Source organism: Cannabis sativa, chromosome 1 (genome assembly GCF_029168945.1).
Source record: "Cannabis sativa cultivar Pink pepper isolate KNU-18-1 chromosome 1, ASM2916894v1, whole genome shotgun sequence".
NCBI classification, from domain to species: Eukaryota; Viridiplantae; Streptophyta; class Magnoliopsida; order Rosales; family Cannabaceae; genus Cannabis; species Cannabis sativa.
Genome location: NC_083601.1, coordinates 59,125,043 through 59,137,906, shown reverse-complemented (window position 1 = coordinate 59,137,906; position 12,864 = coordinate 59,125,043). Strand labels below are relative to the sequence as shown.

Sequence of the window (12,864 nt, the reverse complement as noted above, 5' to 3'; positions counted from 1 at the left end):
CTCTGCAAGGACTTGTAGAGCACCACCGTCACATACTTGGCGAGAAACCGATGTGTTGTACCTAGTGCAACCACGGATGGGCCGCCAATCCTCCCTTTTTGCATGTAAAGATGGTTGAGGACCACATGTTGAGGACGTGACATAGGCGGTGGAATCTCCGTGTATGATGACGGTGCAGGCAAATTAAGCAATGTCATTTGTAGGTGGGGAGGAACCATTGGTGGCTCCTTTGAAAAATCATCGGCTGCAAGTTGCAGGTTGTTGTAACTTGAATCTGGGGACTGGGGTGGTTCAAAACCAGATATGCTTTCAATGTCTTCCGGAACATAATCCTGCAAGTCTAAGATAAGCTCTCTTTAGTGATTAACTACGCACCCGCCCGAGCTCCAAATAAAACTTTCAAGCACAAGCATGGTACACGGAGAGGATGATCCTCCATTTACTGCTTATGTATTTACATTATTATAATACAAATCTGCCAGAAACTTTAAAAAAAATCACCTTTGGAATCAACTGCCGGAGCTTTTTGGGAACCAAACCAGTGGAGGATTTTCTTTTCAATAGGGCCAAAAAAACCAAATCACAGAAGTTCAAATGCTCTTTCACAATAATTGGCGTAATCTACAATACTACACATACAAATAAACCTGCAAAAACAAAAACAAAAACAACAAAATAAAAGCTGACCCTAAACAAAGACTGGAACAAAATTGTTTTGATATAATTTTTAGGGGCCGAGGTTGTATGGATTTTCCCGACGATGCCAAACCGACCGTAATTACAAGTTGTTCAAGGTCTGCAAGTAATTGTTGGCCCAATGGAACTATGTCCACACAAGAAGAGAGACAATCACAGCCTGATTAAATAAGTACAATGCAGCTAGCTTCACAAGGTTGCCAGTAAGAAAATTGTTGCAACTTGTTTTGTTATGATTCACGATGAGATTTTGCGATCTGTGTTGGTAACTTGTAGAAGAATTACAAACTAAGCTTTCTGATCTGTTGCTACGTAACAGAGCACATATGCTCATATGTGCTAGTGGAGGATTTTGCTCCAGCACAAAGAACCTTGCAACTATCCATATTTTTAGGTCGATCAAACTAAGTTCCAGATTGCTTACTGATACTTATACATTTAAAAATAAGTATTTAGAAATCTATATTTAAAAATCTAGTAATCTATTTTTAAATTAAAAATTATACCTATATTAACACAAATGTAGAACATTTTAGTTATAGAATATTGAATTTAGTTTATTCAAAAATAAAAAATAAAATAAAAACGTATATACAACATACTGTACAGAGTAATTTAAATTTAAATTTCCAAAAAGATAGTATCCCATAAAACAAGGGAGAAAAGATAACAGAATTACTATTTCAAAAAATAAAATTTGAATTTGATTTTTCATATATACGTATGTATGTACTATACATTAATATTTATCATCATTTTTTTCATTACTCTATTCACGGTTAACAATTTTCACTTATTTTTTTTCTCTCAAAAGAATCTCAATTTGCCTCAACAAGCCTCAACAAATCAAGAGCAATTCACATAGTTGTTAAGGTATGAGCTAAATGATATTTGATATATATATCATGATTGACATTATAATCTTGCATTGATTAGATTGTTAATTAAAAAATTATTTCAGGTGTTTCAACTGGTTAGGTGTTTCAAAGAATTTCAAAAAGGATACAAGGAATCAGTACATACAAACACAATCAGGTTTGAATAAATTTCTATCCTATTTCACTAAAACAATATGCATTGAAACCAACTAGGAAATATAGAATTGATACGGCGCCATTCTCTATTGCTTTCTGCATTATTACAATAATATTTATCACATTCAAAACATAACCTAATAATACAGTGTTTACACAACACACTCCTTTAAAAGGGGTGAACCATGCACCCTTAATTGTTTCAGATTTTTTTTTAATAGTCATGGTGTAGTTATTTAAAAGAAGCTATCCAACCATTAGACATCGCAACGAAAGAAAAAACAGAATCATGTGAGGTTTTCAGTACAGGAAAATAATATAATTTAACCCAGCAAGCCCCTGGAAAGAAACACTAATATATAGGGAAGAAGATAAATTCATTTAATACTTGGGTACAAACACAAAACATAGGATATGGTAGGGATACCTGGAAAACTTTGATGAGCTTCAGCTCTCCTCTACGCTTAATTTCAAAACCTTTAAGTTCAGCAAGGGTCCCATCATCATTGAAAACTGCATATCGCTTCTTAATGAAAATTCCCTCTTCTTTTGAAGCTGGAATAATCATTGCCTGCATGAAACCAATATATTAGTAACAAAATATGGAAATGTTGAACTATAATTGATATCACACTCCATGTCACCTTGTATGGCCCATCCACTTCAAATTCAATTGAGCATTCACTATGAGTTGTATAAGATTTGGCCAAGGGATCTGTCAAGGTCTGTTAAGAGAAAAGTGTTAGTAGGTTTTTGTCAAACAATCAAGCTTAAATTGCTCCTTTGCAAATTCGCTTTCTGTTTCTTTTTTCCTAAATGAATTTTTTTTTTGCTAGTAAACAAGATGGTATTTTATTAAATAAACAATTTCATGGAACTTAAGTCAATAAGATCCATTAGGATGGTCTTTGGTCCCAAGGCTTACCTAATTACAAGTTGAAATTCTCAAGCTTTGAAAACTTGGAAAGATATTAAGATCTAACCTTATGTATTAATCATATAAAGAATAATTATCTCATTCAATTTCGCAATCATCAGACAATAATACAGACGCATTCTCCTTCCACGAAACACTGCTATACCCAAATTGTCTTGCAAAACAAGTAATCAACTGCTCTTGAATTATTTCTTCGGCGGGAAGCACCGAATTTGTCTCCGTTCTCAATGATGTAACTCCTTTATTTGCAATCCCACATGGCACGATGTGCTTAAAATAGTTCAAATCTGGATCAATATTAAATGCCAACCCATGAGAGGTGACTGCATACGAAATTTTAACCCCAATTGCACCAATTTTTCTCTCACCAACCCAAACACCCGCCACCGCTTCTGTGTTTAGCTTTGACACCATACAAAGATGCCAATTCAATCATAGTTGACTCAAGTTTCTCCACATAACTCCGAGCACCAAGTCCAATATCCCTTAATGAAACAATGGGATACAATATCGCTTGATGTGGACCGTGAAAAGTTATATCCCCTCCCCTCAATGTATAGCATAATTCAGCTCCAGTTTATTTCCTAAATGAATAAACATTTGAAACAGACAAAAAATGCGGTGTAATGAAAGCTACCCCTTTTACCAGTTTTTTACTCGTCTTGGGGTATCATGCCTTCTTCTGCTTCTTCCCCGTAGTTAGCACACTGAGCCCCTCCTCCGTTAACATGTCCTGCTCCAGGAGGTCCTCCAAAAGTTTCCTTTTCGAAACCCGGTTTTAGAGCAGGTGAAGATAACTTAGCTTTTTGCATCATTGTTTCATGGAAACTCCGTACAATCGACAATGGACGCTGCTGGTCTGCCACCGCACCGCGCCACAGTCAACACCACCGGATGCTGAAATTAGCCTCAAAGGTCACTTCAATTCAAGATTTACTTCCATTTCTTAATTCCTCTTTCACTCAGATTTATTGACATCGATGCATTGCAAGAGATTTTGTTGGATATCTTTAATTGAACTGTATTGATTCTCGTTGGTCAATTCTTAGTGGTTAATGTTGAACGGATCATAAATACAGAGAAAGATTTAGACTTTGAAGAATTTGATACGAAATGATGTCGAAATTGCAGAAAGCCATGGTCTTTTCCCTTCCAAAACCTAATCCATTTGCTTTGCAACGTTACCTTCTTCTACTTAGCTCGCAAGGGACAGAGACAACTGTTGAGATTGAACCCCGCAAGCAAATTCAGCGGCAATCTGATTACGAGACGACCCAGCAGGACATAACTCAGGTGAGGAAGATTCTCCAGAAAAGGTTATTCTCTTCAACCGAAGAAGTAGCTCAAGATCTTAATAGGTGTGGTTTAACTTTGTAACCAGACGAGAGGGAGAGACTGAGAGCGATTTTAGGTTTAGGAATTTAGGCGGCACGATCGATATCAGGTTTAGGAATTTAGGAATTTAGGAATAAGCTGTGATAGATCGATTTTAGGTTTATCTTTTGGGAGTTTAGGGTTTGTGTGTGTTAAAGCTGGCTGCTAGCTTATTCCTTCTTATTTTATTTATTATTATTATTTTTTAAAAATTAAACCTTTTACTAGCCTTAAAAAATATTAGGAAAATTTACCCTAATACTATTATAAATAATTACTAATATATAATTTTCCAAAAAAAAAAAAATAATTACTAATATATGATACATAAACCTATACCCACTTTTTCATATTAAATAATTTAAATAACCACATTTAAAATTTCATTAAAAAAAAAAACTACTATTAAAATTTAATTACTATTTTATTGGACCTATTTATTTAGTAAAATATGTATTTATTTTCCATTTTTATACTTTAATTTTTTTTTTTGTACATTTTTTTTTCTTTCAACAGAATTAATAACATCTAAATCTATATCTTTTAAGATTCTTATATATTATGTGGTAGCTACTTTTTGAATTTCAATTTATAATACTTAATGGTAGATAATTTTTTTTTAATTTGTATACTCTTATTACATAAATTATACCTCTTGGTAACCCACATATATATAGTATAAATTAATCAATTTAAAGTAAAACTATTACCTTTTAGTATCCAACTAAAATAAAAATTATACCAAATGATTTCTATATAAAAAATATTAATCTATACTTAATAGTATCTAAATTAAAATAATAATCTGTGCAAAAAAAAAAAATTAAAACAAAAACTACTAATTAGTATCTAAACAAATATTTTTGTAAATCTCATTTATATTTGGTCTACTATGTTTTTAATATTTTAAATTTTGATTTAAATGTATTAGTTTTATAAACAAAAATTTAAGTGTTTATTAAGTCGGAAATTCAAACTCTTACATTTCTCTCGCTATGGACATTGTTATTTAAATTTCTTACTTCCAATGTTAATCTATAGATAGGTACTTCTTTTCCTTCTACCATAATTTATAATTTGTATTGCCCTAGTATTCTTCACATTAATATTAAATATTTTTTGCTGTAGTATAATCCATCGTGTTTATCGAAAGATAAAATAAAAAATGATAGATAAGAAGTGGATTTTCCAAGAGAATAGATTATCGGTGGAGTATTTCAACGGACTTAAGAATTTTCTTAAATTATCATCCTTTCACTTGAATGATGAAAATAAGATTCGATGTCCATGTGTTTCATGTATGAACTTATACTATTATGACTTGGAGACAATTGAGCGTCATATATTTGTAAAAGGATTTTATACAAAATATGTTCTATGGGAGTTTCACGGGGAAGATATCACAGGAATACACGAGGATCAAGAGAATGCAGAATCAAACGTTGAGGAAGACAACACATTATATGATAGTGATGATGAAGATGATGACGATATGATACCAGCATTAGAGGATTTAGCTAATCAATCTCATAGAAATAGTGATTTTGTGAACCTTGGAGATTCAAATGGCGACAACAATGCAAGGAATTCATTTCCTAACTTATTTGATGAAGCTGAAAAGGAGTTGTACCCCGGATGCACGGTATTCTCAAGCTTAACATTTATTGTTAATCTAATGCACATTAAAGTGATGTGTGATTGGAGTAACAAATCATTTGATCTGCTATTGGACTTACTTTGGAAAGCATTTCCCAAAGACAATAAGATTCCACGGTCGTATTACGAGGCTAAGAAAATGTTGCGTGATCTTGGTTTAAGATATGAAACCATTCATGTGTGTAAGGACAATTGTGATTTATTTTGGAAAGAGAATGAAAATGCTGAAAGATGTCCTGTATGTGATCATGAACGATACAAATTTCAAGGAACTAAAGGCAAGAAGATCCCATACAAAAAGATGCAATATTTTCCCATAACTCCACGTCTACAACGACTTTTTATGTCTCGCCATACATCAACTGATATGAGGTGGCATAAGGAAGAACGTGTTGATACTGATGGTGAACTTAGACACCCAGCTGATGCAGAAGTCTGGAAGGATTTCGATCGACAATATCCTAATTTTGCAAAAGAAACTAGAAATGTTAGGTTGGGATTTGCAACAGATGGATTCAATCCATTCGGTGATTTATCAAACGCACATAGTATGTGGCCAGTGTTGCTAATGCCATATAACATGCCTCCATGGAAATGTATGAAACGAGAATTCGTAATGATGGCATTACTAATTCCAGGACTCAGTGCTCCAGGCAAAGACATAGATGTCTTTTTACGACCTCTAATTGATGAGCTCAAGGAATTATGAGAAAATGGGGTGCGTACTTTTGATATTGTTGACCAAGAATATTTTACAATGCGTGCTGCAGTATTATGGACGATTAATGATTTTCCAGCATATGGTACTGTGTCTGGGTATAGCACTCAAGGGTATAAGGCTTGTCCTGTTTGTGAGGAAGACACATCTTCATTTCGAGTAAGAGGAAAAACATGTTTCATGGGTCATCGTCGATATTTGAGTCTGAACCACCAATGGCGCAAGGATAAAGAGTACGATGGCACAATTGAAAGACGTTCGGCTCCAAGAATTTTAACAGGAGATGAAATCTTGGACAAAGTAAAAGGTTTATGGAAATGTAGGCCAGGGAAAAATGATAAGATCATTAAGGAAGATAAGCAACAAATGAAGGATGCATCTTATGAAAACAAAACAAACTGGAGGCGAAAAAGTATTTTGTGGGAGTTAGAATACTGGCCTAAGTTAAAACTAAGACATAATTTGGATGTGATGCATATTGAAAAAAATATATGTGAGAGTGTGGTCGGTACAATATTTAGTATCGATGGGAAGTCTAAGGATACTGAAAAGGCAAGACTTGATTTACAAGACTTAAATATTCGGAAGCAGCTACACATGAAAAAGAAAGGGAATAAATGGTTGAAACCAGTAGCATGTTATACACTATCGGCAAAGGAACGACAAGAATTTTGTACGTTCATAAAATCTGTAAAATTTCCTGATGGATATGCAGGAAATATTTCTCGAAATGTTAACATGAAAGATGGAAAATTATTTGGGTTGAAAAGCCATGATTGTCATATCTTACTGCAAAGGTTGTTACCTATTGGTTTAAGGCCATATTTGAATAAAAAGGTGATGGATGCAATTGCTGAGTTATCATTGTTCTTTAGAAAACTATGTGCGAGGACATTAAATGTGAAAGACTTAGATGAATTGGAAGAGGGCATTGTACTTACCTTATGTAAATTGGAAAGTATTTTTCCTCCTGCTTTCTTTGATGTGATGATTCATCTTGCGGTGCATTTGCCATTAGAAGCTAAGTTGGGAGGTCCAGTACAAATGCGATGGATGTATTCAATTGAAAGGTATCATAAAGTGTATTTTAGTTAAATTTGTATTATTCGATAATTGTTGAGTACAATATTTTAAAATTATACATTGAAAACATAATAAATTTCAGGGAATTAGGTCATTTAAAGAAATATGTAAAGAACAAAGCTCGACCTGAAGGTTGTATTGCTCAAGGATACATTATTACCGAGGCATTAAATTTTTGTTCCATGTATCTTCGTGGAATAGAGACACGATTTAATCGCCCTGATCGTAATTCTGAAAACCTTGGCGTCAGAAAAGAATCTACCTTGTCTATATTCAACATGCCTACAAGACCATTTGGCAAACAATCATCTTTCACACTAACTCAAGAGGAACGAAACCAAGTTCAATGGTACATTTTGAATAATTGTCCTGAGTTAGACACATACTTAACGTAAGTTAATTTGTTTTTTCTTCCCAAATATTATAATATTTATGTTTTAGCATAAAATTAATATTTCATAGTACTTGTTATGAAAACAGAGAACATAGATTATTCTTACAATCTCAAGGATTTTCCGACATTGACCAAGTACAAAAAAATGAATTTTCAAGATGGTTTGAAAATAAAGTAAGTATAAAATATAAATTAAAATATCTTATAACATAAATTTGTGTTTGCATCATAAAATGACAATATGAAATTTGAAATATTCACAGATAAAAAAAATGAACGAAACAACTTCTGGTCAAGCAGTAGAAGATTTGTATGCAATTGCAGTGCAACCTGATTTGTTGGTTTGTTCATATGATGGTTGTATGGTTAATGGAGTTCGATATCATACAAAAAGTCGAGATGAAAAACGTACAACTCAAAATCATGGTGTTTTGGTTGAAGCAGAATATGAAGGAAAAATGTGTAATTTTTACGGCGTCATTGATGAAATTTGGGAAGTACACTACCTCTATTGGAATACAGTTGTATTGTTCAAATGTTCTTGGTACAATACCAATGGGAATAAAATGTATACTGAGTATCATTTTACTAGTATAAACATTAGCTCAAAATGGTTTGAAGATGAACCATTTGTTCTTGCTAATCAAGTATGTTCAGTCTTTTATTTAGATGATATTAAAAAAAATAAAGATTGGAAAGTAGTGCAGAAAGTGAATCATCGCCACATTTGGGATATACCACCAAAGCCAGATCATGGTGAAGATGATGATGAAGATCCCACTATCATCGGTTCTGAAGCATATCAAGAAGAATTTTCGAATAATATTGATTTAAATTTTGATTCAACAATAAGTAATATCAATCTTATTCGGGATGATATCGAAGATATAGAATGTGATGATGGAGTATTTAGTGATATTCCAATAAATCACAATGATGATACAGAAGAAGAACCGTAACTTGATGATTCTGAAGATATAATATTGAGTGATAAAACTAATTAGGTATAAAGTGCGTCAATTTTTTGTTTTTTTAATTTTTCAATATAAAAATTTGTTACATGCAATACTAATTAATTTGGTATTTTTCAGCTTTACAGTCATGTCAAATAAGAAGTCACGTGATCTACCATTAAGTCGTACAAGGTCATTTTGTCCAAAGAAGACACATAATAATGATTCAACATCTACAAAATCTCCACCTCCTGTGCCTTGTTCTCCAAATGAAGATTCAACAACACCATCTGATGATGAAATTCAAGAATTGTTAGGTACAACCGTTCATACATGCATGACTTAATTAAGATAATATATACATAAATATAGTTATATCACAAATTATATTGTAATTATGGACAGAATCAAAGAAGAACACCCGTGGCCCTACTCGTGGGGATGGAGTTAGACGTTCATCAAAAAATGATACAAATAAGAAAATAATTTCTTATAGGAAAGGTGAACTTAGAGTGTATGGGCCAAATGCAACTATATTTGGAAACACTGTTGGTGTAAAAGTACGTCATCATGCTCCACTTCAGTATAGTGGTTGGGCCAAAATTCCTCCAGAAGATAAGAAAGCAGTATATGCTCGCATCATGGTATACATATTTATAGTACAATTTTTATGTACATGAAGCTATAATTTTATAATTCATTTAATAATTATCTTTTTTTTAGGACATCTTTGACATAGATTTTAAAAAAGATCCATACCTCGAAACTATTTGCAATCACTATTGTCAAGAGAGATATAGGGGCTACCGTAACAAATGCCACAGTAAATACAAATCTCTTATCGAGGAAGGTAAAAATCCATTAGAAAATCGACCTAAAAAGTTGGTGCTAACAGACGAAGACTGGGAATGGATGTGTAAAAACTGTTTTTCTAATGAAGAATGGAAGGTATCATAATATTTCTTCAATTTGTACACATTTAATACTTTTAAATTCTTAATACTGACATGAAATATGTTATGTAGAAAAAGTCAGCTGCAGGTTCTAAAAATAGAGCAAAAGTTTCTTTTATGCATTCTGGTGGAACAAAATCCTTTATTCAATACTTACATGAAGAGGTAGTATTTTTTTTTCGTATAATAGCATTAAAATATTATTATATTTTAATTTTATTTATTATTTAAATGTATTACAGAAATCAAAACAAAGCATAGGTGATGAAGTACAACAACAAACTATGAAGTGTGGAGAGATCGAAATGTTTCGAAAAACTCATTATACGATTGAGAATGGATGGATCAATGAAATAGCCAAGGAAAAATATGTATGTTAACTTTAAAAGTTAATAATTTTATTTAATCGTTTTTGTAAAAGTAATAAATCATTATTTTATTGTTATTGTAGAATGAAATGGTTGAGTTGCGACGAGACAAACTTATTCAATTTGAAGATGGCTTGCTACTAGTAGTTGATGAGGCTGCTATATATAGGCAGGTGTTAGGTGAAGGAAAATATGGTTGGTTACGAGGTTTAGGTCCTACACCTGGAAAAAAGATCTCAGTGGAATTATCATCCAAACATAAAGAGATTGAAGAAGAACGTTTGGACAAATTAGAGAAAATCATTGAAGATCTAAGGAAGGATCAAGATAATAATGTTGCAAGAATCGTTCAAGAGAATATGAAAATATTCTATGAATCACAACAAGGCAGATTATTAGAGGAACGATCATCAGAGTCACCAATCAGAATTCCATCAATGGTTTTATTAGAACATAAATTTACTCTCACATATTTTTTTTCATGTCTTTAAAATAAATTATAACAATTTTTTTTTTTGATTCAGGATAAACAAAATAGTTTTTTCACGCAACTGGAGCCAAGTAAAGAAAAAGATCAACCCTCATCTTCACAAAAACCCACTAAATCGTCCTCAAATTTAGAAGAAGTGCGAGATTCTCCAATTAAATTTGAGATTCCTAAGGACACTCCAAAGGGTGTAAAAGCTGCATTACTAGCTGTTCGATTTATAAAAGCTTCACACACTTTTTCCATGGTCATGGACCCAGAAATTTTGGATAATGATGAATATTTACATATTTCACCTATTGATGTAATTCATCTAGGCACTATGAAACGGATTGGAGCTGCTTGCATAGTATTTTACATTAGGTAAAAAATTTATCTTTAAATTACACTTAATGCACTAAATAATATTTTTTCCTTATTAATCTAATTGTAATATTTAGGATCTTACATGAAAAGTTGGTGAAGGCAAATCGAGCACAATATTTTCGTTTCTTTCATCCAATTTTAGCTTTGGATTCATGTCAAGCACAAAATGCAATGACAATGGCAGATCGCATGGAAGGAATGTGGCTATGGAAGTGACAATTTTGGTTGCTTTCTGTTAATACTGGGTAAGAATTATTTAGTTAACTATTTATGTTATCAATATATTTGACTTACATATAATATCTTACTTTGGTGGTCAACAGAGACCATTGGATGCTAGCAATTATTGATGTATTGCGTGAAACATGTTATTGGCTTGACTCAATTGGATTACCCCCGCCTAATAAAATTAAATCTCTAATGGCAATGTAAGTTAAATAATATTATGGTTTAGTCTAATTTAATTTTTATTTTTTAAATTATTTTAATATTTCTTTTGTTTATTAGGACTTTTGATTACTACAATGCTTCCAGTAATAGGCAGCCAAAAAAGTCTGGCATTACATGGAAATCTATAAAAGTAAGTTGTAAAATAAAATTACATTAATATAACAATATAGTAATTATTCTATAAATTTTAAAATATTTATGTGTTTTTATTTCATAAATATGTGCAGTGTCCTCAACAAATATCGGATTTTGAGTGTGGATATTATGTAATGAGATACATGCGTGAATTTTGCATGAATTCTAGACCTATCAATTGGCTAACCACTCAAGTAAGTTATATATATATATATATATATATATATATATATATTTGGGGTATATACACTATGATAAAATATTTTTCTATTTTATTATAAATACTACTATATGAACTAATACTTACCTTACTCATTGCAGTGGAATGGGAAAAAAACTTATACAAAACAAGAAATTGATGAAATTCGTTTGGAATGGGCTGACCAATTTTTAGAAGAAATTACAGAAGATGGAGTGCTTTTAATTGAGTGATCACAATAAAAGAAACATTGTTATTGTGTTATGCAAACCTTTCAGTTTATTAATTTGTTTTAAGGTAGTAAGTGCTTGTTTTTTCTCCCTAAGATGCTTTTATCTATGTTGGTTTCTTTAAAATTTTTACTGAAGCTTATTAGAGGGTCCATCTAGTATCTTTGTTTCAACAAAGTTATATATATCCTATATGACTTATGTAGTTGTTTATTACATTATTTTTCTTTCAATTTTTTATATGGCGTTTATAATTTTTTAAATTTAGTTTATCTTGCATGTTCATTTATTATAAATTTAATTATTTCTTTTTACCTTTCTTTAATATTAGAACAAAATATAATTTATATACATATTGTTTTTTAAGAAAATATAGATTAATTTTTTTAATTTGGAGCACAAGTACAGATTTAATTATGTTTTTATGTTTACTATTCTTACATATATATTATATTATATTCTACATTTATTAATTAGTAATACATATAAAACACTTTAACTAGAAATATTTATTTGCTAGTGTAAAAATATGATATAATTTAGTAGCAATAAATTTATAATTGCAATAAATTCTAATAATATACACAAAATGCATCAACTTTATATTTTATGCCAATATAAAATTTTAGCTACAAAAAATACTAGTAGCTAAAAGTATTCATATGCCACCAAAATTTTTAGTAACAAGCATATTTAGTGTCATTTTGATTAAAACTCATTTTGCTACTAAAATTTAGTAGCAAATTTTTATTTAGTGCTCAAAATATTAGCTACCAAAGATAATTGTAGCTAAAAATATAAATTTGCTACTAAAATATTTGGTAGGAAACT

The 12,864-nt window shown here is 31.4% G+C and overlaps 3 protein-coding genes and 1 pseudogene across 3 annotated transcripts; 3 read left to right on the top strand and 1 right to left on the bottom strand.

Moving 5' to 3' along the window:
- Positions 1-2,566: 2,566 nt before the first annotated feature.
- LOC133035369 (octanoyltransferase LIP2, mitochondrial-like) lies at positions 2,567-3,482 on the bottom strand (annotated as a pseudogene).
- Positions 3,483-5,206: 1,724 nt separating this feature from the next.
- On the top strand, positions 5,207-6,406 carry LOC115712463 (uncharacterized). The gene has a single exon (XM_030640737.2). It carries the CDS (start codon positions 5,207-5,209, stop codon positions 6,404-6,406), a length of 1,200 nt encoding a protein of 399 aa, XP_030496597.2.
- Positions 6,407-9,763: 3,357 nt separating this feature from the next.
- On the top strand, positions 9,764-11,235 carry LOC133035368 (uncharacterized). Its single transcript, XM_061111183.1, has 3 exons — positions 9,764-10,606; positions 10,691-11,016; positions 11,094-11,235. Exons 1-3 carry the CDS (start codon positions 10,256-10,258, stop codon positions 11,233-11,235), a joined length of 819 nt encoding a protein of 272 aa, XP_060967166.1. The 5' UTR covers positions 9,764-10,255.
- A 7-nt stretch (positions 11,236-11,242) lies between these two features.
- LOC133035363 (uncharacterized) lies at positions 11,243-12,036 on the top strand. Its single transcript, XM_061111181.1, has 4 exons — positions 11,243-11,447; positions 11,527-11,599; positions 11,697-11,798; positions 11,926-12,036. Exons 1-4 carry the CDS (start codon positions 11,353-11,355, stop codon positions 12,034-12,036), a joined length of 381 nt encoding a protein of 126 aa, XP_060967164.1. The 5' UTR covers positions 11,243-11,352.
- Positions 12,037-12,864: the final 828 nt, after the last annotated feature.

Bases quoted from the DNA above. Each gene is read 5' to 3' on its own strand.
- LOC133035368 (XM_061111183.1), top strand. From the start codon at position 10,256: ATGGTTGAGTTGCGACGAGACAAACTTATTCAATTTGAAGATGGCTTG. The intron at 10,607-10,690 runs GTTTTATTAGAA...TTTTTGATTCAG, and splicing joins CAATCAGAATTCCATCAATG to GATAAACAAAATAGTTTTTT. The intron at 11,017-11,093 runs GTAAAAAATTTA...TGTAATATTTAG, and splicing joins TGCATAGTATTTTACATTAG to GATCTTACATGAAAAGTTGG.
- LOC133035363 (XM_061111181.1), top strand. From the start codon at position 11,353: ATGCTAGCAATTATTGATGTATTGCGTGAAACATGTTATTGGCTTGAC. The intron at 11,448-11,526 runs GTAAGTTAAATA...TTTGTTTATTAG, and splicing joins ATTAAATCTCTAATGGCAAT to GACTTTTGATTACTACAATG. The intron at 11,799-11,925 runs GTAAGTTATATA...TACTCATTGCAG, and splicing joins TCAATTGGCTAACCACTCAA to TGGAATGGGAAAAAAACTTA.
- LOC115712463 (XM_030640737.2), top strand. From the start codon at position 5,207: ATGATAGATAAGAAGTGGATTTTCCAAGAGAATAGATTATCGGTGGAG.